The 27,814-nt window shown below is 41.5% G+C and overlaps 1 protein-coding gene across 1 annotated transcript in view; it reads right to left on the minus strand.

Moving 5' to 3' along the window:
* itfg1 (integrin alpha FG-GAP repeat containing 1) overlaps window positions 1–27,814 on the minus strand; it is a 158,630-nt gene that overhangs the window by 2,583 nt on the left and 128,233 nt on the right. The window contains exons 15-17 of the mRNA XM_063882046.1: window positions 12,522–12,646; window positions 6,157–6,239; window positions 3,327–3,444 (exon numbers count right to left, since the gene is read on the minus strand). Of these exons, the coding sequence (XP_063738116.1) occupies window positions 3,327–3,444; window positions 6,157–6,239; window positions 12,522–12,646 (326 nt within the window). The remainder of the gene's footprint in view (window positions 1–3,326; window positions 3,445–6,156; window positions 6,240–12,521; window positions 12,647–27,814) is intronic.

Below are 27,814 nucleotides of genomic sequence, written 5' to 3' on the forward strand. Positions count from 1 at the left end.
AATAAATTACTCCACTCGAAAGATGACTAGCAACAGTCAGTTCTGATTTGTGATAAAGCCTTCATCCATCTTCAAAGAAACCACCAGCGCCTCACATGGATTGATGTTGTATTTTTATTTATTTTTGCCTTTTTTTAGGGCCAACATATTAGTAAGGAGCAGATGGGTTGGTGAGATGTTCTCTCCCCTGGAGCCACTGGGCTGTGCTGCTGTTGGAGTCTGCTCTAATTGAATATCCAGGGGATACCACCAAATTGTCATCCTGAGGCCTGACTCATCCTTAGGAAGGTGAGCATTGATTTGTGTCCATCGGAAGGTTTTTAATGATACAGTGGTGCGTCTGGAAGCAGGTTAACACCTCTATGAGGTATTGTGTAATCTCTCTGGGCTCTAATGTCAACTAATTAAGACTGGCCTACATGTCCAGCATGAGGATGATGAATCTTAGGTCATTACTTTTTGCTTCATTCCATATTTTTTGTCTTGTTTACTTTCCATTCATTTCCAACTTACTAAACTTTAGTAGTATTTAGCATTAATATTTCAGTTTGACATCCCATAAGCCTATAAAGAATGGTGGAGGGATGACGGCTTTTTGTAGGCCAATCCAGTTGGCATCACAAGGGCTCCTACCTCAGTGATTTTTCCATCGGAATGATCTGCTGTTATTAACACACTTTTTTATGATTTTAAATCATAAACGCAATTGCCCACAAGTTAAAACCTAAGGTTAGGCTATAAACAAACTACATCACGGTTGAATGACTCCGACTCACCACCACTAAGCTAAAAACAGCTAATGTTTGCTGTCATTTTGTTGCTTTTTGACGTATTTTATGTCGTAGAAAAAAACATGAAAAATGTCAGGCATCTAAACAAAATCACGTCAAAAAAAAGTTGCCTTTAACATGAGGGAACCGAAAGTGCTAAAATGATAAAGCTAAATTAGCCAAGTTTGCCGCTGAATTTGATGCCAAACACTGCGCTGAATGTAGCGCCGCAAGCTAGCAGGTGAGGTAACCATAAAAACAAAATTCAACTCATTTCAACTCAGGCTGTGTCAAGGTGAGCAAAATGTTGCATATCAGGTTATTGCAGCATCAGTCATTCCCGGGTATTAAGACTCATTCCTGTACCAATCTGTTCCATTGCACAGAAGTTCACAGGAGTTAAAGCCGCATTAGCTTGTTAGTCAGGACAGCACTTCTTTGCCCCCGTGCTTGTGCCCTCTAGCTGACTTTGTTTTTAGAAGAGCAAATACCAGAGGCGGCAGTGCAAACACGCGAAAATGCCAAATGTCTATCAGTGGGCTCGCCCTGACCTTAATGCATGCCCTGCCGTAAAATAAGTGCAAGAAGATGAGATATGAAAGAGGGTGTTAGCGGCTGGTGTACAGGATTCACCCTCCATCTCAATTCCCCCGACGGTGCAGAAGGTTACACCGCATTAGCTCGTCCGGCCGGATGTGTGTCTTTCAGTTAGCTGGCCGGGGATTCCAAATCAAATCAAATGTGCTGAGTTTATAAAAGCTGTCAGTTTGAACTCAGAGCTGCTGAGAGAGAAATGCTGCAGCACCGTTATAGACACACAACACTGCTGAGGTTAAATAAAGTGACACAAAATCACAAGTCTCAGGAGAGTATCGGCTTTCTGGATTACATGCTGAACTGAAAATGCTATTACCATGTTAGTAACATTTAAAAAAACAATTAATAAGACTTTACTTAATTCAGACATTATTTACTTATTAACTTATGACCAGATTGTTATCATATCTGCCTGGACTTCAGGAAATGCATTACACATTGCATTTAAAACAAGATTATATGAACAACTATCGGAATTACAATACACTATGATGCCTTCAAAAACAATGTCCTATAGTGAACAGCAATTATAAAGAAGGTCAATATCAAACCGTTTTTTATGTTTTATCATAACGTTTTTTGTGATTATGAATATTTATGATGTTCATAACTTTAATTTTACATCGCTAAACTGTTATCATTAAACCAAACCAAATTAAACCAATGTTGGGCCTTCTGCGATTTTGTTGAATGCCGCTCTGATTAACTGCATATCCCTATTCTGCATCTCTATGGGGAACTAGTAAACAAGGCAGCCATTTTTGATGACTTGACTGGTCAGTCTAAACACATTACTGTGATCACAGTCAAAGACATTTCTTCTTTATGGCTTCAAACCATCATTCTGCCTGCGTGAACATGCCAGGTTGTATTTCCTGTGAAATGTCCTGCCAATGCTGCAGGAACGTTTCTTTTTCTTTTATATTAGCATTTTCCTTTTTTCTTCCTCTCACTCATGTTTCTCAACTCTCAAATACACCCCCCTCTTACACACACACACACACACACACACACACACACACACACACACACACACACACACACACACACACACACACACACACACACACACACACACACACACACACACACACACACACACACACACACACACACACACACACAGCCTGATAGGTGTATGTATACGCACAGTTGAGGCACCCACCGCTTTCCTTTTTAAATGCAGCGTCGGTTCATATAAAGCTGATGCTCACGCCCCCGTATCCCAAAAAGAGGGCAATTAGAGCCCGTCTGTGTGTGTAACCATGCACACACACACCCGGGCGCACATTAAACGCACACACACTCCCGCGGCAGATGGCTTGGAGAAGATGCCAGCAACTTCCAGCACCGCCCGGCCGGCCGACAGCGTTACCGCAGTGTGTAGATGAAAAAGGAAAGGCAATCCAAAAGATCCTCCCCAAAAAGTTCATTTGCGGAAATGACTGTTATATAATGTTTGTGTCCTCGACCATGGTATGTGAGGGTACATTTCAAGTGTGTGCGTGACTGAAACAAGCATCCAGAGGAAGCAGAAACACTTGAAAACATGCATTGACTCCCTGGAGGGCGTATTTATGGCTATAATGAACAGCAGATCCGCCATGCTGAAAGGACAGAAGCAGGCAATTACAGCCGAACGTCCTTCCAGGTTGTAGCCCAGGGAGAGAGAGACAGACAGAAAGAGCAAGAGAAGGAGAGTGTGTATGGGTGTGTTGGCGGGAGGCGAAGGGACTACAGGACAGAGACAGTGGGACCCATCTGCTGCTGGTAGTGACCAATCTGCTCTCTCTCTCTCACACATACACATATTCTCACAGTCACACTCTGAAGCTGTAAATCACCAGGAAGAGACCAACGTTCAATACAACGTGTGTGTGTGTGTGTGTGTGTGTGTGTGTGTGTGTGTGTGTGTGTGTGTGTGTGTGTGTGTGTGTGTGTGTAGGTGTCTGTCCTGACCTTCTCTTTCCAGTGGAGGATGCCAATAATCACGAGGATGAAGACGCACACTCCGATCAGCGCGATGGCCGTCAGCAACACGCTGTTGCTGGGAGTCAGGTACAACTTAGCGCTCCAACTTAAGAGAAAAAGAGGGACATACACAAGTTGTACATTAGCACAATTAGACTACATACAGTAAGTTTCTCTGCTCTTCTGCCTGTGATTAGGAAGAGCTTCCTAAAGCAGCAGTCACAGCAGCAGAGACCATATGTTATGGACTGATGAAACATAGAAATAGAGTATTAGTAGATCGGCATTCCGATTCAAGATGGTCAGAGAGGCGGCCATGTTTGTGTGTACCGATTGCCATAGAATTCTGCAGGACTCCAAAACCTGGAAATAAGTTGGCATTCTCGCGCTGCTAATACCTGACTCATGAATTTTGAATGTTTTACGCGTCTTTAAAAGGCGGTAGCTAAACTATGCTAAGCTTGCTAGACTTCAGCTTAGTGGTGTTATCGTCACCCTGCTATACACCTGTGGTTTAGTTTGTTAAGCCTCACTTGAGCTTTCACTCCTCGATTAAACTTTACGAATCAAAAATCATGAATGCAGTGTTCGTTGTAAACTGTTGTTTGCCACAATGCTGATTTCTGCTATAAGGGAACCACTGTCATTTCCGGTTATTTGTCTTTCAAAAACATCTGACTTGCAGCATTCTACCGCAACTGGCTTAGTTCTGTAGCTACCAATCTGCAGACCCACTAAGGTACAAGGTACTACAGTGAAATCTTTGTTTGATTAATCATTAGCTAGCTAGCTAGCTAGCTAGCCAGCTGTACATTAATTATCTTGCTAATGAATGGCTTAAAGTGTGTTTATCAGTAGACCTGTTGTATTTAGTAAAACTTAAAGTTGAAGTTGATTTACTCATCATCTTATTGTACTGCATTTTATTCAGGACTTATCTATGTATCAGCAGTTGGTTATCAGTTGTTTATTTTGATTTAATAAAGCATATTCAATCAAATATTATTGAGAGTGTTGAGGAGAGTGTGAAAAAAAAAGATACTCGCCATATGCTGTTATACATTTTATCTGTCTGTGAAAAACAACCTTTTACCAAATGGCGCACATTAGCAGGGTTTGTGTCCTCTAAGTGAAGACAAAAAAAATGAAAACTCTAAATGTCTTGGCAGCTGAACAGAATGAACTGCTGCTCTTTTTCTGGTTCCCAAGGACTTTTACATATTTCCAGCAATCCAACCACTTTGATATATTACAAAATCATCATCTCACAATCTGTACTAGCTTTAGACTGTATGTGAGAAGAATACCAAGGCACCTGTGTTTCCTTAGTAAGATCTCTTTTCACTCATGGTGTGTATGGAGGTGTGTGTCTGTGCTGGCGACTACACAAGTGTTACATTGAGGAGGGTGCATGTGTGTATTTGTGTGTGTGTTGGATAGCCATCTGGAGCTCCACTTGGGATCTGAGCTACATGTGAACAACGTCATGATAACACAAGAACACATGCTGCGAGGTGTGTGTGTGTGTGTGTGTGTGTGTGTGTGTGTGTGTGTGTGTGTGTCTGTGTAATAAAAGTAGTAGTTGAATGGGTTCGTAGAATTGAGATAAGAGATACAATATTTTTTTGTATTGATGCCTGAAAAAGTGGGTTACATTTAGTTTTACAAAATGAAATATGTCAGTTTTTAAAGATAGAAGCTTCATTATTCACATGTATAGGATTATTATCCTGCTGAACAAGAAGTAGATGAATGGAACCCTTCATCGTCCCACAGCAGGGAAATTTACATTCTGCATTTGACCCATCCTAGTGTTAGGAGCAGTGGGCGGCCAAATGTACGCCGCCCGGGGAGCAGTGTAAGGAACGATGCCTTGCTTAAGGACACCTCGGTAGGACTTGGTCTTTCTAGGACTTGAACCGGTGACCTTCCAGTTCCACAACCAAGTCCCTACGGACTTCGCCACCACCACCCTTAAGTATGTAAATATCAGAAACCTTTGTTTGCCAAATCCAATGGAAAAATCCCTTTGGCTTTTTTGGCGAGGGGACCAGTGCGATGCTAACTTCTGGGTCAGCCTACAAGAATATATCATCCCTGCAGCACTCTTTTCACATTTACCGCCTTCCCAGATTGATTGGCTTGTCTTGCATATATTAGTTGATAGGTTTAGAGTTTCGGGACTGACACTGATAAAGTATTCGCCCCTACAGTGGCTTCTGCAAGCCTGGGGGAGGGTGGATGATGGACCCATAAACGACTTGCTTCTGACCAGGGTTGGGGCAGACAAAGCGAAGGCATTGTGTAGGCAAAACACATTTAAACCTGAGCACTGATGACAGAACATTTTGGAATGAAAATAACCTTATTTTGAGCATAGCTACAGTTGCAATTTTCTAAACATTAACAATATCCATGGCAACCCATGTTCATGGTTGCCATGTAGTCTGATTTTTTAAACATGACTCTCCTGACTCTGATTTGTCCACAATTCCCCTATTTTTTAAACACATATCTGTTTCCCTAATTCAATTTGCTCTATGGAAGTTCAAACAACCTCGGAAAACAGGTAGAAAGCAAATGATTTTTTGTTTTGTACTACAAGATAGCTTCGCGAAAACACCCCACAGAGACACTCTATCTAGTTGAGGTAACATCAACTTGAACATGTCGTTAAGAGGCATCAAGATGAGGCACCAAAATCGATGAATGGTATCCTTAGCAACAAGCGTCAAAAGGGCTCCAAATTATGCTGTAGTGAACAAGAAAGACAGTGACTGATTACAATGAGACCCATCTATATCCTTAAGTTAGGTACCTGCTGGGTTGATTCTGTGGGAATGGGATGACAATGAGCTGAGAGTTGGGGATAATGGCCGTCCACTCCTTCATCCTTACTGCCTGAGAAGAAACAGAAAAGACATGAATTGGATATGCAAACATATGGTAATATCAAGCGTCACATGCAGCTTTCCACCGAGACACACAGACCGAAACTCGGAATATGTATGTTAAGTCCTCTGGGGCAGAATAATAGGGTCCCATGTTTTTCTTGCCAACTGCAGAGTGGCTATTTTAAGCTGTGCGTTTAAGACTCAGACAACCTGCTTCATTAAATAAATGAGTCCGACTGCGGGGAGCAAAAAAAGTTTCCTAGCGTGTGCATCGGTGTGTATATTTGCATGCGTGATTAAGTATTTCTGAGGCTGTGTGCGAGAGAGTTCAGCCATCTGCAGTGGAAGCAGTAATCTCAATATCTGTCTCGATGAAAAATACATATATATATTTTCACCTCCTGTAATTGAACTCTTCTTAGCAACACCTGAGTTCTCCTTTGAAAACTGAATTCATTAGAGCAATGTGTAGCTACTGCCTGAGCATTACAACATTTATACAAGTACACACGTTACTACAATACTTATTATTGCCACAACATTTTTTCTTTTACTGTCTAGCACTGACTGATTGAACTGATGGAGATTTCATCCGTAATATTGTATGAATTTGTTTGACAGGAGAATACAAGGAACATCACTCAAGATCACATCACGGCAACCGGACTGAGATGGAAACAATGGCAACGCTCTTCACCATATTTTGAAAAAAAGCCTTTGGGTGCTTTTTCAAATTCCGTTTTGTCATATTTCCCACATATCTTCTATGTATTGCTTTTTATTAAATGGATTTGTTGAATACTCAATTCTGATTGGTCAATTTGGACATTTCAGAGGCTGTTAATACTCTCTTACAAACCACCGCTAAGGAGAACCAACTGTGGCCAAGGAGGATCAAGGGACTACTGTTTTGCTTTCATATCAATTTGCAGAAAGAGGCCTGTTCAATTTAACATCAGCTGTGGACAAAATACATTTGTTTTCATCCATCAGAAAACACCATGGAATACTTTTTGAATGTTTACTTTTATATTTGTGGAGAGCATGACAACTTTTGCTTCATGATGGCTAAACTGTCCCCAGTGAAGAAAAGAAAAACAAAGAAAGGAGGTTAAAAGACAGAGCGCTGGATGTCAGATAAATCAACAGAAGCGGACAGACAGGAAGTAAACACTAACAGGAATACGGTATTGGCTCTGGTAGTGTTTAAAGACTGATTAATGGAAAAGAAAATGTGAACAGACTTGGACAGTTACAGAGAACCTCGATAAGAGCTGCAGTCATTTTGTGTTACGTTGTTGTTTCCACAGTTCAATCCCTTATAATGTGGTGGAATGGACTATTTTTTTCTTAGCGGAAGCAATACAATCATTTGTTATCAATATTGTGATTCAAGTTCTATGTACTTTTCTCACACACACCTACTGTTGACCCACACCGGTTCCAGATGTTGCTTGATTAGTCCTTCCTATGACTGTGTGCGTGTGCTTGATTGACAGCTCCATAACCTCTTGTTTGTTGTTAGTTGTTGAATATGTATTTTATTTTGGACTTTAGATAGACGCTGAAAATAAATTCCAATTACCACTTACACTATTAATTCTTAGAGTGGGCAACATCAGGTAATTCCAAACACAGCATTACCCAACCTCCGCATAATTATAGGTCAAGTTATTAGCAGAGTAATTTAAAAACTGTGAGTTTGGACCTTGCCATGCAGCTGAACTTATTATTAAAAATGCCATTTAGAAAATGTGTTTTTGTTGGCAGTTTCACCTTTCACCTTTGACAGATGAGAAATGAGGAGGAGGTGGTAGACTGTATAAAGGAACATGGTCACCAGGGAGTCTACTTTTTGTTTTTGAACTACCTATGAACCTCAATGTTTGGCTCTTTGGGCGACACCAACCTTGTTTTTGGCGGTCGTTTTTGTAATCAGACTTACCAATGTGGGTACAACCAAAAACATGTGTGAATGATTTTTCAGATTTCCTGTCCAGGGGTGTGCAAACACAACCCTGTCATCTAAATAGTTACACTCTTCACATGCCCTATGGGCTGCATGTTTATATATCATATCCTATCTTATGTCTGAAAGGACAGATAGTGATTGTTGAAATAAAAAGTTAACCAACAGAATGAATCATTTTGGTGAGCCTAAAGGGGCACTATTATGCATTTTGAGATTTTCTCTTTCCTGTAGTGTGTAATAAAGGTTTTTGTGCATGTAAATGTACAAAGGCTAAAATCCCAAAGTTCCATCCAGAACTACCTGAAACGATAGGATAGGACTCCTTTGGTTACTTCTGTGAAATAGTAACATCACTTTGTAACACGGTTGGCGCCCTAACACATTGTGTTTGATAGGCTAAATAGCGGGATATCTCATAGCGGTTGACCAATCACAACAGAGCCGGCCAGCATACCAATCAGAGCAGACTGGGCTCTGGTTTCAGACAGAGGGTGAAAAGAAGTGCTGCAGCACAGGCAGTATGAGAAAAATAAAGAGCTTTTTGAACATTAAAGCAAGGAGAGATGTCACAGTAGAGCCACTGAATAGAAATATGAACCTGGAAATGAGCATAATAGGGACCCTTTAAAATGACTTGCTTGCAGCACTGTTTGACAGCAGCTTGATTTTGCAGTAAAACTGAAAGTTCAAGCGTCATATCCTTTAGTAGTTTCAACCTTAAGGCTCAACACTTAACGCTGACATGTCACATTATACTGACATGAAATGTATTTAACCTCTGCATGCAACAGTGTTTTGACTTCTGGAGAAAAAGAAAGCCAGCTTTTTCCAGAAGATGATAACACCGGCTTTCTTTTTCACTTCCTGTTGAGTCCAGTTGCCATGTGTTTTGATTTAACCCTTGCTTATTAGGGGTTAAAGTTTCAATGATCTAAACATATTAATGCTTTAACATCTGTATCCATGCTCATAGCTATGATGAATATCCAATTCAACTTTTTGCGGAATCTGGAAAGGCTCCTGCTCTTTAATTGTGCCTCTCTGTTCCTTATCAATTCAGAATAACCACATCCCACAGCTATTTTGAAAAAGCGTGCAATAATGGCCTTGCTTTTTACATAACAAGCACATTCTTTTCCGCCAGCCATTGTCGCTTAGCTTTTGGAAAGCGCTGCCGTCGGTTACAGCAACTCCACCGCTGCTGCCTGGGAGCAGATCTGATCTGGCTGTTTGGAAGAGGAAAGTGTTCCCAAGTCTTCAGAGAGCGAAGAGAGACACTCTGGTTCAAAGCCATGGAAACTGGCACACTAAGACAGAGCAACCGAGGGAGACATGTACAGAGATGGAGGGTGAGGGACACACACAGAGAGAGTGAGAGTGACAAGTAGGGGACTGATTAGTGAAGTAAACCACTTTGAGCCGCAAAGGGAATCCCCTGGGTGGAAGATAAGTGAACCGGAGGAGAGAGATGTGGAGGGGGTGAATGAAGGGAAGGAATGATTGGACAGAAGATGGAAGATATCAAAGTAGATTTTAACAAAACCTCTACTGAGAAACAGCAGGCGGGACTGTTATTGTGAAGGAGACCATCGTAAAGGGCCCAGCAGGGGAGAGAATGGAAGCAGGACAGATATAAAGAGTGAGAAAAAGAAATCAGAAACAAGAGGGATAAATCAAGAGATGCGATGTAGATAAAGATCCAAACCTGCCGACTGAGCAGAGCGGTGTAACGGTCAGGATCCTAAAGAGCTTCTCCTCCTCATTACAGGTATTTTATAGAGTAACTCCACTCCCTAGTTCCTCTGGGTATAAAAAAACCTACTCCGCATAATGGGCCGCATCTTTAGACATTCATTAATTCACTTTGTAGAAGGAATGGGAGAGGATGAGGGAAAAAAAGAGCACATCTCTTTGCATAGGAATAAGGAGTGTGTGCGGAAAAGGGGGACAACAAAGCAGCTTGTTTGAGATGACTGTTCTCTTGCGTACCACAGCTTCAGAGTCACGGGCCGTCCCATCTACAATTCTAAGCAGCTGCTTGAAGAAGATCTTAGTATACCACACGGGAGAGGGGCACGATATTCAGTGTGACAAGTGAGAGAAGGAGAGATGGAGATGATTGTGGAGATAGTGGAAGTGGAGAACGCTGACATTTGAATTAGTGTGGTGAGGAAATCCTGCTGACGGATACATTAAAAACATCAACCCAATCAATTATTTACGATATTAATATAACGCTGGCTTGTCATATGATGGGAGGCACATATATGCTACATCCAGAGAGTCACTCACACAGTACGTGCTCTACTCTCAGGTTTGTCAAACAGACGCGTTTAAATGTTAACGTAGAGGGGGTTGTTATATTTATTTTTCCAAGTGGGGAGGTTTGTTGAACCTTTATCAATTTCCCCTACCTTACAAGCAGGATATGGAATGTTTCGGCCCTAAAGAGGCAATGTCTCTTCTTAACTTTAATCACTAGATGGGCGAGGAAAAGAGCTTTCTCTCACTGCCTCTTTACTGCCAAATCTAGCCTCTAGTGCCTCTGTCATATTTAGTGTGCCAAAATTGGACTCTTTCTAATGATGAGGGCTGCAAAATATGCCTCTTAAAAGTAACTGCTATACAACTTTGGTAGTAATACTTAATGCTCATTTTCAGTTTCATACTAAGGCTTTCAGTCTAAACTAGAACATATTTATATATATTTTTTTAAGATTATGTTTTGGCCACCAGTGGCTGTTTTAAAGAGATAGAGTTGAAAGAGGATGACGGAGGGGATTAACCACTTAAATGAAACCCGATCGGATTTGATTGTTAAAGGCGACCTATAACGCTCCTCCTCAGGTTTATATTTGTGTTTTGTGCCTCTACTGGGACATGTCTCCATGATCTAATGTTCAATAAGCTCTTTATTTTCCTCACTCTGCCTGTGCTGCAGCCCCTCTTTTCACCCTCTGTCTGAAACCAGAGCCCAGTCTGCTCTGATTGGTTAGCTGGCTGTTTCTGCTGTGATTAGTCAACAGCTTAGAGATGTCCCACCCCTTAGTTAATCACGTACAATATGTTGGAGCGTTAGCCAGTAGGAGCGAGAGCGTGACATAGTGATGTCATTATGTTACAGAAGTAAACCAAGCAGTGAAATGGAGGCATTTCAGGCAGGATTGGAGAGAAACTCCCTCTGGAAATTTGGGGATTTTAGCATCGAGGAATGAGTTGAGATAATTAGATGAAGGGTGAAATTCCAATGGGCCTGCAATCAATATATGACGGGGAGCCAAATCTGAATGTCTTGTTGAATCAAGAAAGACTACGTCTTTTTATCTCACTGTTTCTGGCACTCCAGATACCCAAAAGTATTTGCATACTCAGTGGAAAACTTAAAAAAAAAAAAAATGTCCTGTTTAACTTAAAAAGAAATCTAATTGTTGATAAATTGTTGATATTGAACAACTGATTGCGAGTTGTAAGTCTTAATTGTTCTTTTGGGTTAAGCAGTTATTTAAAAAATAACTCAAAAATAAATGTGTGGACTACAAGTTTCATGTTATGTGCTTCCCTCATTTGCAGACATACTCCAATGATATAAACAGCAACTATCACATACAGCCATGGAAAAAAATAAGAGTCAGCATTATCATTTTCTCTTCTTTTATCATTTATAGGTATGTCTTTGAGTTAAATTATTATTAATATATTTTTTATTGTTTTCTATAAACTACTGACAATGTGTGTCTGTGTTGGAATTCAACAGACACTGCAATGGCTGCCATACATGTAGAGATAAAGATTCGAGAACAATTTGAGAGGTCTCTTAATTTCTTCCGGTTCTGTATCTTGTAGCTTCCTCTGCGGCTTGATTAGGAACAAACAGCCTCAAGCAAGCACTAATAGATTTATCAGGGTTGGACAGGTAATGTGGTTTTTGTTGAGCATTGATTACGACAAGTGGACATCGAAGGAAATCCCTCTTCCGAATCTTGGTCTCACAATCCTCAGAACAAATGTGGTATATGCAGCCCCTTAAAGGAAAACATCTCACTGCCTGTGACTTCAGAAGTGCTTGAATCGTGCTTACTACTATATAATCCAAGATTTGATTTTTTTTCTTGGAATGTTTTTCAGATTTTTGTGATGCAAATTGTGCACAGAGGATGGACGTTTCTTTTAAATATTTTGTTTCTGTAGCACACAGACCTCCTTTTCTCTTTCTGCTGTAGGTGTCACACACACCTCTATAACTGCATCTCTCTTTAAATATTCTGAGAGAGCGTACAGCCTGTGGCCAGGTTATAAAACCTGCTTATATTTCCTTACCGTATCTCCAGGCTTCCGGGGGATGCCGACGAAAAGGTGATCCAGGAAGTTGGCGCTGCGTCCGAGGCCCAGCACAGTGTAGGGCAGCTGAAGGGAGAAGTGGGCAGACTGGCTCAACTGACCGGCTGCAGAAAGGGAGGGAGAGAAAAAAGACAATTCATAATGTTATAAAACCGTATCTCAAAATGGTATTGGGCGCATTGATTTGGTCCCATTCCAATCAGACAATTATAGTCCCCAGAGAAGGATTACCCACTTTGGAGTACATTTTATCAAGTGTCAACATCAGGTTTTGTTTTTAATTAAACATCTAAAAAATATTTCCTTCTTTCCTCCAACTTAACCATTGAAATATCTTTACACCTTCTATAAGATAAACATTTGGCACAGACAGTTGTGATTTGCAAACAATGTACCCTACTGCCTTGGTGATTCCCTGCCTCTTCCTCAAGGGCCACCAACAGCTCCACATTTGTGATCTTTAGCGAAATATCTAAACAACTGGTTGGAAACACTGCGATGAAGTTTGAAACATTTACTGTATGTTCCACTTAGGGTTCATTGTTATAACAATGACCCCTTAACTTTTGACTTAACCCAAGCATTAAGTCTAAATTGTTAGCAATATAAATGATATTCCTTGTACGCCTCACAATGCTAACATGTTAAGTTAAGATGTTAAGAAAGTAAACATTGTACCTGCAAAACGTTAGCATGCAACAACAAATCCGTACTTGATCGACAACTTATTGAACGTGTATTTATTCTTGCTGTCTCTCTGTATGTCTTTCTGTCTGTCCTTTCTTTTTTTGTCATCAAATGTTCATCCGATCGTTGGTTGTCCATCCATCTTCTCCCGCTTATCCGTCAGGGTCGCGGAGCTAACAGCTCCAGCAGAGATCCCCAAACTTCTCTTTCCCTGGCCACATCAGCCAGCTCTGACTGGGGGATTCCAAGGCGCTCCCAGGCCAGGGAAGAGATATAATCCCTCCACCTGGTCCTAGGTCTACCCCTCGGTCTCTTCCCAGCGGGACGAGCCTGGAACGCCCAGGTGGCATCCTCACTAGGTGCCCGAACCACCTCAACTGGCTCCTTTCAACGCGAAGGAGCAGCGGTTCTACTCCGAGTCCCTCCTGGATGACTGAACTTCTCACCTTATCCCTAAGGGAGATGCCAGCCACCCTGCGGAGAAATCCCATTTCGGCCGCTTGTATCCGCGATCTCGTTCTTTTGGTCATGACCCATCCTTCATGAACCATAGGTGAGGGTAAGAATGAAAATGGCCCAGTATACAGAGAGCTTTGCCTTCTGGCTCAGCTCCCTTTTCGTCACAACGGTGCGGTAAAGCAACTGCAGTACCGCTCCCACTGCTCCGATTCCCCGGCCCATCTCACGCTCCATTGTTCCCTCACTCGAGAACAAGAACCCGAGATACTTGAACTCCTTCACTTAGGGTAAGGCCTCATTCCCTACCTGGAGTGGACAGTGGTGCAATCCTTAGCCCACCGAATTGCAGACCCCCTCCCCCACGACCTTGCTCGAAATCCTGTCCATGAATATCACAAACAAGATTGGTGACAAAGCGCAGCCCTGGCGGAGGTCAACCCTCACCGGAAATCGGTCCGACGTACTACCGAGAACACGGACACAGCTCTCGCTTTGGGATTGGATGGCCCTGAGTAGAGGCATGGTTAACATTTACTAGTGATTTTGATAGTGTTTGCTCTGATTGATTTCACACTTGGCAGGCAATGTTTTAAATAAGCACTATACTAGTTGTATACATTTTTATTTTAAACCTGGAGACCTGCTTGTGTCACGATCAGCCTTATTCTCATATGTAGGTTTGTAATAAGTATTTTTCATTGTGGTTCAACTTCTGTGACTCAAACATATTTTCAGTTTTGCTGCCTTCTAAAATAAAAAGCAGCGCACAAATGTTCATACATGACTCGGGGGTCAGCCAGTTGCTTTATTGAAGTGTTGGGGATGACATAAGGCAAATGGGGACCAAATACCTGGGCTGTCAGCTATGCTAACGGAGCATGATGGCGGCCCCATTCATGACTTCTCTGCCCAATACAACTGATTGAATAGCCATTTGTATTTCTACATAACTCCCACTTCTTTTGGTGATCTGTAGCTTTAAGGTCCTGCTTTCCTTAATTAATCATTAAACTTTTATGTAATGTTATCAGCTCTAACCTAACCTATCCTGACCATGACTGTCAATGACAGGACTAAAGTTATGGTAATGAGGGGGATCAGGAGTAAACACACAGGACTGTCTGGGCCAGAGGGACTGTAGCATAAGACCTTGACATAAAGAGCATCATAAAAGATACAAATCACACCTGAGACACCTGAGGCCAATCCAACACCTCTCCTCATCTCCTCACACCACCCCCCACCTCCTCCTGTGATATCCCCTTCCTTACTTGCTATTCTCATCCAACCCTCAGTCTGTTTCTCCTCTCCCCTGATACATCGCTCCGACTTGGCCCTTAGTCATCCTGCTTCCCCTTCTTCTTCTCGTCCCTGCTGCTCATCTCCCTCCACTCTCCCCTTCAGCTGCTCTATCTCGCCCACGCCACTCAACTCTGCAAAGTGCAGCTGCCATAAATCAACCTCTGCGTGGTAAACCAAGAGTGGGAAGGAGAGAGAGAGAGAGAGAGAGGTGGAAGAAGAGAAAAAGAAAGCCTGGAGGCTGCCAATGATCAGAACTAATGTGGATGGACTGTGTATTTCAGGTGGAGAGCAGCAAAACAGCAATGCTCCTCTCTTTATCTTATTTTCAAAGGGGCTTGTTATATAGGTTTTTGTGTATTCAAATGGTCTGCTAAGGCTAAAATCCCAAACCTCCCCCCAGAGGGAGTTTCTCTCCCACACACTCCCCCCCCTGCCTGAAGCACCTCCATTGGACTCCTTTGTTAATTTCCGTAACATAGTGACATCACTATGTAACACTTGTGCTTTTATTGGCTAGCGCACCAACACATTGGACTTGATAGGCTAAGGGGCGGGACATCTCTAAGCGGTTGACCAATTACAACAGCTAACCGATCAGAGCAGACTAGGCTCTGGTTTCAGACAGAGGGTGAAAAGAGGTGCTGCATCAGATGGCAGTATGGGAAATATAAAGACCTTTTGGAACATTAAAGCATGTAAACAGTAGAGGCACAAAATACAAACACCTTAAAATTAGCATAATATGGCTCTTTGAAAGCTTAGTCTAATTTATAACAATGTCAAATTCATTTTTGGCCATTTCAGATGTGTCATGATCCTTGTTTCGTGTCTGTCATGTCCTTGTGTTGTGTTTTATTTTGAAGTGTTTTCCCCTTTGTGTCACTTGTTTAGCTTCACTTCCTGTCTGCGTTTCCCTCCTGCGCCTGATTGTGTCATTGTGTTCACCTGTTGCCCCTGTGTTTCTCCTCCCCCTTCCAGCTGTGTCTTGTCTTGTGATTACCCATGTGTATTCAGTCCCTGTTTCCCTTTTGTCTGTTGTTCGGTCGTCGTCATTTCTTCCTTGATCTTGTCCATGTTACCTGCCTGTTCCTGTCGCCCTTCATGTCTGAAGCTAAGTGTTTTTCATGTCCTGTGTTCCCTTGCTTCGTGTTTTCGTCAACAGCTTTTGAAAGAAGTTCGCTTTTTGTTTGGCCCTTTCTCTGCCTCCCCTTATTTACATTCTTTCTTTGGCAATGTACAACAAAAGCTAGCCTTAATTCCGTAGAAATTGTCAGTCAGTGCGTATAAGTGACTCATTTTAGGGTAAAACCAGCAGTGGCATTTCTATGAATACATTGTATGTTGGTGCAGTGAAAGCTTGTCCACTATGGCTCCACCCGGTCTGAGTGCGGAATAAACCCATCGACTTTTGCCACCTTCTACTCGAGAAAGCTTTTCATCAGTCATCCCTCTTTATCTCTCTAAAGTTATCTTGCTTGCTGTCGCCCGCTTTATTCTATTTTCCCAGCTTTTTACTGCTGGGTTGGTGGGTGTTGTGAAGAGGCAGCATAATTGCCTTAATCGCACATGGCAGATTGCGAAAGAGAGGGTGAAACAGACAGAAATATTGTCTGGTTCCAGGAGGAGATGGGCAGAGTTTCATGCTCATTGACTTGTTCAGAGTATAGTACAAAGCTCTGGCTTCTATCAGGCAAATCTCTGGGTGTCTGACATTTGTTGAGAGGTGTGTGTGTGTGTGAGTCTGTGAAAGAGAATTATACCAGATCAGTAAAGTGGAGAGCTGTGTTCTGCTGTATGGTGTATTACACATGATTTTTAATGAGTAAAGTCACTAGAAGACCAGGAGGATGACATGATCTGTGGGACTATTAAAGGTATTCTGATTCTGATTTTAAATCAGATTAACAACTACTGTCGATTTATAGCCATACTGGCAGTTTCACTATGAAGGGCGATGTCTTTCAGTCGGCCAATCACCAGAGACATCTCTTATGAATTCTAGGATGGTGTTAGCAATAATACTACATTTTTTTTATTGGTTGTTTTTTTATCAGATGGATTCTCTTGAAATTTGGTACAAAAATGTGTGTTGACTTTTTATCTACTGCCAGCAGCAAGTTATCAGCAAATTCTCTGACACGTGTCAAACAAACTTCTTTGGTCATAAAGTAAGATTTATATCATCCTGATCAGCATCTGCTTTACTTTGGGTTTAGTACAAGTTGGTACCAGTCTGTTACTGGTACCAACCTTTTACCATTGAATAACATGTGCAAAGAGACGTCTGTAAAACAGCTAAATCAACTAAGGCTTGAATAACTCTTATCTGAATCATGAGGTTCTAAAAGATGTAAAATGCACTAGAAGCCAAATGTTGTTATTTTTCCTCTCCATTCATTTGACTGAGCTGAGACCATGTGACACAGTGGATTGGAAGTGGGGCTTAAGCAAAACTCAAGTGCGCAGGCTCTATGGGCCTGATGATGTGGGTTCAATTTTTGTGTCTATAGTCAAACCATTTATGGATTCATGTGCCACTTTTTAAAGAAAAAACTATCCCCCGACTTCAACGCTGAACCAAATTGTCTTTAAACATCTATGGGTTAGTAACAATTAGCAATATGATGCTAAAATGCTAATCTAAGATGATGAACTTTGTAGAGATTATACCTGCTACATATCAGCATTTTTCTAAAAGCTCTGATGTGCAACATAGTCTCAAAGAGCCGCTGGCAAGTCCTGTTCCAAGGTGAGTTGCAGCCTTATAAAGAAAACAAAATGTGAAACAAGTGTGTGTATTTAATACAGTACAGAGACACACACACACCACGCTGCTGTGAATCTGCGGGAGATGAAAAAAGTCATATCCTGGCCAGGGGCGTTTGTTATCCTGACTGAATAATTTCATTACTGAGTAGGAAACACACAGGGAGCTGTCACATAACTGAACCTTGGAGGAAACTGTACACAATTTAAAGCAGTGGAGGGAGAAACCTTTCCATTTTTCCTTTATTAATGCCCACATACCAGTTCTTCATAAGGGTACCTAACGAACTAAGCCTTTAACAAACTTTACATACTATTTTACATAAACCGTACCCACCATGAATCACAAAAAATACAATTAAAAAGGGTATGCTGCAAATAATACAATAATAAAAAAGCCAACCCATTGTAAATTGTTCACCTACTATCACTGACATTATACCCTCAGTACATTCAAATAAATGGTAAAGGGAAACCATTCAATGTACCTTAGGATTGTCACGCAATAGTCACTGATTTTGACTGAAAGATCAAATAGACAAAAACTGGGCCCCAGAGAAAGAAATACTTCAAATTGGGGCATTTGGCGAGCACAAAACAATCATTACATCGCGGTGCAAAGATCTGCATTGCAAGCTAAAGTGAAACAACCAAAACCTGCTTCTCAGGGAATAAAGTCATCAAATGTGGTGGTGTTGTGCAAGGAAACACAGCTACTGGGTCTGACCAACTAAACCTATTGTCCATCAACAACCATCATGCAGTTTAGCTCCTTATGCTGAGTAACTCTACTACTAATCCAGTCCATCCATTTTTATTGTCTGAGAAAGTCAAAGCGGATTCATGCCATTTCTTGTTATTGATATTAACGAATCAAATGCCAACAGGGCACTGACAGTTCCGCAGAAGAAAGAGCAGGAGTATTACACAGTGTAACTTTGAGATGGATCCATCATTGGTAGCTGCTTTTAGCCCACAGCGCTCAGTGCTTCGCACTGATTCCCGTCCATCGGGCTGGAATGAACAGGACTTCTGAGTGGATTGGACCTTTAAGCTAGTTTGGGTTTGAAGCTTTTTTTTGACAGACTGCTGCTCCTTGTCAGTAGGCGAGAGGTGGACGGCTTGCACTCGGCCACTCAGCAGGTTGGAGTGGCTCTGAGTGCGTGTGTGTCTGATGGAGGATCAAGAAGGGTCACGTTGCAGGCAGGGAGCCTGGCTGAGCGTCTGCTGAGGTGTGTGTGTGTGTGTGTGTGTGTGTGTGTGTGTGTGTGTGTGTGTGTGTGTGTGTGTGTGTGTGTGTGTGTGTGTGTGTGTGTGTGTGTGTGTGTGTGTGTGTGTGTGTGTGTGTGTGTGTGTGTGTGTGTGTGTGTGTGTGTGTGTTGGAAATGTGGCCATGGCTGGAGCAAAGCCATTTCACAACACAGAAAGGCTGGCAGTGTATTATGCAGAGCTGTGTTTGGAGTGACTATGTTGTGTTTGTTTGTGTGTGAGAGTGTGTGTTTTGTCCTAATTCCCTCGGGCAGAGCCATTGGAGGCCTTGGCAGGGAATTTCCCCCTACTCCCATGAGTGACAGCTTCCAATCCATCTCTTAAAAGTCAAAGCGGATTCAAACCAGCACAAGCAGCCAGCCTTCATGTGTGTGAATATATGCACATATATGCACTCTTAATTTTATAAAGTAATACGCATGCATGAACACACGCACGCGCGCACGCACACACACACACTTATGTGGGCATGGATCAAACTAAAAGAGATAGTGTTCCAAATCATCATCAAACATGTAATCACGCACGCACTTAGACATGTCTGAAAATAAATTAACACATTTCTGAGGGTTATAGCTCAATTTGCACTGACATAAAGAGGAGGTAAGAAACCTAAAACATACAGAATATTGTAGAGGAAACTGTGAGTGCTTCCTTTTTATATTCAAATATTCAGGTGTTTTTTGTCCTTAAAAAGTATTGCTCCCACATACTCAGTCTTCAGTGAACTAAACTTGATCCTGCACTTAACCCTTCTAATCTCAGGCAATGCAACATATTTTACTTTTATTAAAAATGAAAGCGACCTTATAATTAAATAGTAAGATAAACATATTAAGCTATAGATACATATAAACACCTACAAACAGTAGTTCAGCTTTGTGTTGTGCAGAATCTGTAGGCAACTGGATACAATCTTGTTTTGTTTGTAGTCCATGTAATCACATTTTAGGTTTTGATAATTAGAATTAAACAATCCATGTCTCCACAATCATCTAATGATTAGAATATAGTTGTCCTGTAAACTTGTTAAACAATTAACTCCAACTCTTGTTTTGCTTCTCAAGTTGCTAATTGGACTGATTCATCTGATCACGGAAAATAGGCTGAGTGTTGGGCTGTTGGCTACACCCTTGTTTTCAATATGAGATTAACAGTACATTTCTGGCATTTTGTGCTCTAAAATATAATTAGGACTTGTGTTAGTGTGTCAGTGTTTCTGAAGGCAACACCAACTATAATCTAAGAACCTTTTAATACAAGATACTTATACCGAAAAACACTGCCTACAAGACTTTTTGTAGGCAGTAAATGTTTGACTATTGGATACATTATAAGGTGTATTTATGCTCAGAAAGACAACATAATAATTACATAAAGACAAGATATATGCAAGGTCATCTTTATGTTCCTCTACTCCTCTAAATTCATTGATGTTTGGGTTAGGGTCTTCTGCTTAGTGGCTACTATACATGTGCCCAATGCCTTATAAAACCCAAATTATGCTGTGCTTAATTACCTAACTGGTGCAGAATTTATGTTTCTTTGATACACACAATTATAAATAATAATAACAATTGATATATTGAGTATAAAAATCCATTGCATTACCACAATAGATGGAGGCACCAAATGTTACAGCAGTTGTGGAGCTGCACTTTTTGTTCAGGTTATAGTTGTGTTTGCAAAGCCCTTCGTCGATTAAAGGTCAGAGTTACCATCAGTATGATAGTACACACTATTTTGTGCATTAAATCATTTCATAATAGCTTTGTTGAATCTGAAGTTGGGATTTGTGAATGCCTTTTACCTGCGATGTTCTTTTAGCTTGGTAAAATGAATGTCCTCTAATTTTTGTTACTCATCTTTCTCTCAGCAGAATGCCAGATAAGTAGGATAATGACTTTTAAAAACAGCATCCCTGTCCCTGATATTGAAGATGACAAACTTTACTACCTTGTGGGCATAATAAGGGAAAATTGGGAAAAAAACGAGAGGGAAAGACAGACACAGAGAGGGCATGGATGCCTATTGGGCAGCTACGCCATATTAATATATGTGTGTCCATCTGTGGAGGTCTTATGACACATGGAGGATTTACCACCTCTGGGCAGACATGCAGAGTGACAATGTGACATCTAGCATCAGTCTGAAACTGAGCCAAGTGTATCTGGCCACGGAGGGAAATACGGATCACCAGACAACAAAGGAATATAACAAATCAGGATTGAATGAAGAATCTAAACATAGAACACGTTAAACACAACTGATGGCAAACGGGAAAACAATGCATAAACATTATTGGCTTTCAGTGAATACACACACACACATACACTTTTACTCCCAGGGAGCCGAAATTACGAAAAAAAAGTGTTTTCAGACAAATTCCTAGTGCCTGTCGCTATAGAAACCATTTGCTCCCCTGATGGCGATAAAAGGAGCAAATTGCAGCAATGGAGGGTGTAGCCATAAGGGATCAAATTTGCGCACACACACACTGACACACACACACACACACTGACACACACACACACACACACACACACACACACACACACACACACACACACACACACACACACACACACACACACACACACACACACACACACACACACACACACACACACACACACACACACACACACACACACACTTTCTGCCTCCCCGGAGCCCCTTTCAGTGCCCTCAAAATAGTGTCAAGGTCTGGACATTGAATTATGAGGAACAATGTGTGTGTGTGTGTTTCTGAGAGAGTGGGGTGATACGCTGAAAGACCCGCAGGGCTTTATAGTTATTCCGTCCTTATCACTACCCTGCTTTATACTCAGCCTGAAACTCTACAGAACTGACGCGTATTGGCACCTGCACTCAGGTGCCAATACGCATCGGCTCCGTTGCTCGCGGTGAAAGTTGAGAAAAGTTCAACTTTTCAAGCATCAACGGAAGCGCCAGCCTATCAAATCAAGCGTATGCAAATATGCCAGTACAAGCGCTAGCCAATCTAACCGCGTCTATGTGTGTCCGGTGGGGGAGATTAATGTGATTGGTTGTTGGTCACGTTAACCCCAAGCGCCAGACATGCCAACCGGCAAGCCTCAACGCAACAGAACCGTGTGTACGCTGAGTAAGAGAGCATTCATCAACAAAGTTAGACCTTATAGCTCTACCAAAAAAACAACTAACTGTAAGCCTAACCGTACTTCCCGAACACGTTCATTTCCAAGAGTTGTGTAATTTGATTCTTCAATTTCACAAATTCTACGTAATACGGGGAGTAACTCATACACAAAAAGTAATTTGGGGGGTGAAGTATTTCTCAAAGCTCCTTCAAATGTTCTGTCCTCAGCCAATGAATTGTCTATTTAGCTACGCCTTATATCACTTTAGTTTTGTGATCTGTCTCAGAGATAACAGAACAGCACAGTGAAAGTACAGCGAAACATGATAGACAATGTTAAAAACGGTCGGACAAGATAAATACTAAATTAAATGTTACAACCTGTTTAAAATAAAAAATGTGAGTTATACTAAAGAACAGTATAACCAAAATCAGCTGGGAACCTGCTCATATTAGAGATGAATGTTTCCATGTGGATTTAGAATGATAAAAGCATTGAAAAATACGTCAGGGAAACTTTGGAGACAGAATTGGGCAGACAGTTCTAACCAAGTGAGTTTTCAATGCAGTGGATTTCATTGCAAGACTTCGTCATTTGGAGTGACAGAAGGAAGAGAAGCTTGACAGTATGCCAAAAAGAATATTCTCTCAGTTGGGTGTATGGTACTTGAACTTTCTAAAGTTATGGTACATTCAAGATTTAAAAAAAGGGCTTCATGAAGGCAATTTTGGAATGAGAGATTATTGAACGCATTTCAGAAAGCCACATTTCTATGGAATTCTGACCGTAAGGATGGTGCTACACGAAAAGTCGAAGGATCACTAAAGTTATTGGAATTCCTCTTCAGTATGCCATGATAACCATATGTACAATATTTCATAAGAATCCCCCCCATTAGTCACCCTAACCCTAACCCATTTCTATCAGTAGACATGTGACCAAATGACCATCGATCGAACCGTTTTCAAATCTCTTCGTCCAACAAAAAACCAGAGGAGGATGAGGACCAACCTATTTCTTGGTACATCATAACTTCTTTGGATTAGTCTTACTGTACTTTGATAAGCTACATCAAGACAAGACAAGCATGTTATTTATTAAAACTCGAGTATGTTTGGAGACCGACAAATCAACAGCCAGGCAGATGACAACGGCGACAAATGGAAACTTAAACAGTCTCTTGACAACGCATGGTTTTAATAAACTGGCTGCAGGTTACAGGCTGAGAACAGACAGATGAAAGTGATAGGAGGGCTGGAGGAGGGATGCCGAGGAGAAAAGGCATGAGAGAGCAGGGATTGAAGAGGGAGGCAAAAGAAGAGAAAAAGCATGCTAAGCTCGATCGAAAGTCATTTTCCAAGTCTCCGTGGAGGGTTGCCTCTCCACTCTGTTTTTTTCCAGTCCACACGAATATTTCCTTCTCCTCCTCTCCTCGTTCTTCTCCTCCCATCAACCTATCTTTATATTTCGTTCCCACCATCACTTCAACCCCTCTTCTTTTCCATTGATGCCTCTAGTTAATGCTCAGTCCTCTGCACCCTTTCATTTTCACCCCTTTCATTTTTCTCATTCCACCGGCTCTCCTGCCTTTCCTCCATATTGTGAATTCTCTCTGTGTGTTCCAAGCCTATCTTTCAAACATTGTGAATCACAAGGTTTGAGAATAGGGCGAGTCTCGTTGAGGTCTCTGAAAAAACCCAGGGGTATACCGCGGCCAGGGATCAGTATGAAGTCAAGCGCAATGAGCTGGCTTTTACGACACTGCTTGAGGCATCAGCATGATGTAGCAAAAAGCAACATGAATGCTACGAGTGAACGGATAGGTCAACTCAACCAATTGAATTTGCATCTGAGTTGTTTTGGATCTTCCAAATTTTTAAAAGGTTAAGATATGATAAATGTGTTTGCTGTCGGAGGTGAACATGTGTTTTTGTTGAAAGATTGTGCATGTACAATGATTGTGTGTGCGGTGTGTGTGTTTCAGTGAGCCTTTGCTAATCCGCTGAACTCATTAGCCTAATTGGACAGTCTGCGGAGAGCTCCACATTGATCCGGGCCTGTTGTGATTCTACTCCTTATGAGCACTCAGTCTTTTCTGTTTCTGTCTCTCTCAAATGTCCTCCCTCTCTTCCTCTCTGCTCTGTTCCCCCTCTTGAGCATAATAATCTTTGGCACCATGGACGCACTCGGCCTGTCTGGACACAGCCAACTACCCGACTTTCATTACGCCTGTTAATGTTACAATGTCTTTCTTTCAATTTCAATTTCCATCTGGGTGGCAGTAATGGCCAAATATGTTGGGTTAGAATAAGCTAATGTAATAACGGACTGTTGGCAATGACAATAGTCGGGTTTTCATCAGGATGTTTGTATGGGAGTGATACAAAAATAATATTTCGACAAACTGCACCTCATTCAACATGAGAAAAGTGAGTGTAAGCACTGTTTTACCACCAAAGATGAGAGGATTTCAACACACAAATGCAGTATAATATGTGAGGATACTAGCCCCTCATTTAGCTAACTTTTTGTTGTGTTTTTCTAGCTTAAATGGTCGTCCCAGTTGAAACCCAAGCACATGGATCCTATGCAATTGTTAAGTAAAAATAAAAATAAATCTTGTTTCCCAAATGACACGGTAAAAATCAAAGATATCATGATGTCATAAAGTCCAAAACCTCTGGTACATTAAATATATATTCAGACTTTCACTATGTAATGCCTTGAATGCATAACTATATTTGTTTTGTACCAGCTCTGATGTGAAAAGGATCAAAAAGAACAACACTACAAATTATTTTATTACTTTGATATGCTTTTAAGCCAGACACTTTGTCTATTACTTTTAAATCTAGAAGGGTATTCTGAGAGTGCATCCCTCCACCAAGGCTGTTTCAGTGAATGGAACATAATGCATGTATCCTCCGTGTGATTCGGATCGGCTCCAGTGGTAATTGGTTGCTTCCTTTCCCCATGCTACACTCCTTTACAAAGCTTTAAGGAAATCCAGCAGGTAGTTCCGTAATACTGCTGACAAAAACAACCAGAAGCGAACTGAGCTGAAAACAGAACCCCCTTGCAGTAGGTTATACATCTTATTTGTTTATTTGTCCTGTGAGGCATAAAATAACCATATTTAGGATTATTACACAAAATCAATCATCAACTTTCTAGCTGAGATGATGACAACAAAATCAGTGCGTTATTGGACGCAGGGAGTGTTTCTGGATAGTTTCAATCAAGTCCTTTATCTAAGGTGGTGAAAACAGAATCAATGGTTTCCGGTGTTGTTTCTTGTTGACTCTAGTTTTATTACTGATCCTCATCAGAGTTACAAGTTACACTGTTCCCCGTTCATCTCAAGATGGGTGGATAACCCTGTTTGACCTGGAAGCCCAAGGGAAAGACATTGCAGTGCATCTGATTGTCCATTTGAGAGAGAGGTATAAAAAGGTTGTTAATGAATAACTTCCCACAATTCATCTCCACCATCCCACCTCTCTCCCTGTCTCAGCAGGAGTTACTTGATAATGAGCTGTGGTGTTGTCAGAATCACAGCCCATGCTCATCCATCCAGCGTACTTAGTAAGAGGCATGGCACACCACTGTCTGCTGCGTGTACACCCGCGCACACACACACACACACACACACACACACACACACACACACACACACACACACACACACACACACACACACACACACACACATACACGTATATGCACAAGGTCAGACGGATGTCAGGGTGTGCACGGGTGCACACATGCTGACACACAAGCATTTCGATAGAGTGCAGGCAGACTGAAAAAATGTGCAAGATTAAGAAAAAAACACAAACACGCACTGAACATACTGTACACCTGTACAGGTACACATTTTTCTCCATAAAAAAGCCACACACACACACATACACACACACACAAAGAAAAAGAGAGTGAGTATTATCGCTGTGATATGGAGCTGCAATGATTATTGAACCTAAACGGTAAGTTGATTGACAGAAAGATAATGGAAAACCACTAAGATAATTGATTAATTCTGGAAGTCTATGTGGGAGAGAAACTCCCTCTGGAGGAAACTTTGGGATTTTAGACTTTGCTGACCATTTACATGCACAAAAACCTATATAACACACTACAGGAAATGGAAACCCCCCAAAAGCAGAATAGGGCCCCTTTCAAATGGCCACAATCTTAAGAACTGTCCTACTAAATAATAAAGTTTACGGAAAAAAAAAACTTTGTCATCCTGGTACAGAAAACTCTGTAGCTCTATACAGTAGCTACTTTGCCTAATTCTGACAATTCTTCAGAATAAAGTGCCTGTTTTAAACACATTGAGGCTTAAAGTTACAGGCTGAGCTCAGATTACCAAGATGACGTCGGCCAAAGCTACCTTCTTTGAGCTTGCACAACCGATCATAAGAAACTTTATTTATAAAATGGCCACGTGAGGTTGGTTCCAAAAGGAAGTCCATGTCTATAGCCCCACAGGTTAAATAACATTTTACAGCAGAAACCAACAAAAAATAAAAACATGTTGAATGCCTGTTACAAAAAATCGCTGTAGCTCTATTGCTAATTTGCCTATTATTGAAACTGTATGAAGTTTCTGTTTTAGAAACACATCAAGGCCTAAAGTTACACATATTTAGGATTGTTGCTACTTTGAAAGACATGTGGATGCTATCTCAGGTAGTTAGCTTCCAATGCTTAACATGGGTCGGCCTCAATTCCACTGATGATGCCCATTTTTACATTAGCCTGCTGGGGTCACTGACAAGATGGCAACAGCCCAAACCACCTTCTTTGAGCTGCACAACGGCTAATCAGAAACCTATTGATTACTTCACCGAAACCATGTCAATATATTAAAACAGTCTATGTTGCAACTCTAGTGTAAATGCTCTACTTTGTCAGTATATAAAGTATGCACTGTAACTTGCCAGACTAAGATTACTCTACTTCTGCTTCCTCTGTTACCCCCTTACCCATTTCCTTTGTTTTTTACTTAGTTTCTCTCCTTTCTTTCCTCCAATGCTCTTATTCTACAGCGACACCATTCATACACTGTGCCTTCTCGACCCTTGTGTCTATCTCTCAGCATATTATAATCTCTCCTTTCCTCTCTCCCTTTCAGGAGGGTGAAGGGTAAGTGAAGATCGTTGGGCCCCAGTGGAGAGGCTCAGGCATCGTGTGTGTGTGTGTGTGTGTGTGTGTGTGTGTGTGTGTGTGTGTGTGTGTGTGTGTGTTTTTGTGCACCCCATCATTGCTCATCTCTGGCAGCCTCGCTGGCTGTTCCCCGAGCTACAAGCTACAGAATAAATACACTTTAAATCACCACACACACACAGACATGCACACAGACACAAGCCGCCTGCTTGCTGGCAGCACTTTGCTGCTGTTAAATGAGGGGTCTAGGGAGTTGTGCCAGCGAAGCCTTTGGCTACTCTAGCTCTCCTTTCTGCATGCATTCCAGTCGAATACACACTCAAAAAATCCAAAGATATGCTGGGCAGACCTGAAGACGGCCGGATATTGTTATGGTAAATTAACCGGGTTCTGCCTACTGAACACACCGAACTAGGGACATAAAGACGGTGTCTGGGGAGACACTTGAAGATTTTTTCCAGAATATGATCTTTCTCAATGGACCGAATTGTGGTA

Source organism: Eleginops maclovinus, chromosome 4 (assembly GCF_036324505.1).
Source record: "Eleginops maclovinus isolate JMC-PN-2008 ecotype Puerto Natales chromosome 4, JC_Emac_rtc_rv5, whole genome shotgun sequence".
Taxonomy (NCBI): domain Eukaryota; kingdom Metazoa; phylum Chordata; class Actinopteri; order Perciformes; family Eleginopidae; genus Eleginops; species Eleginops maclovinus.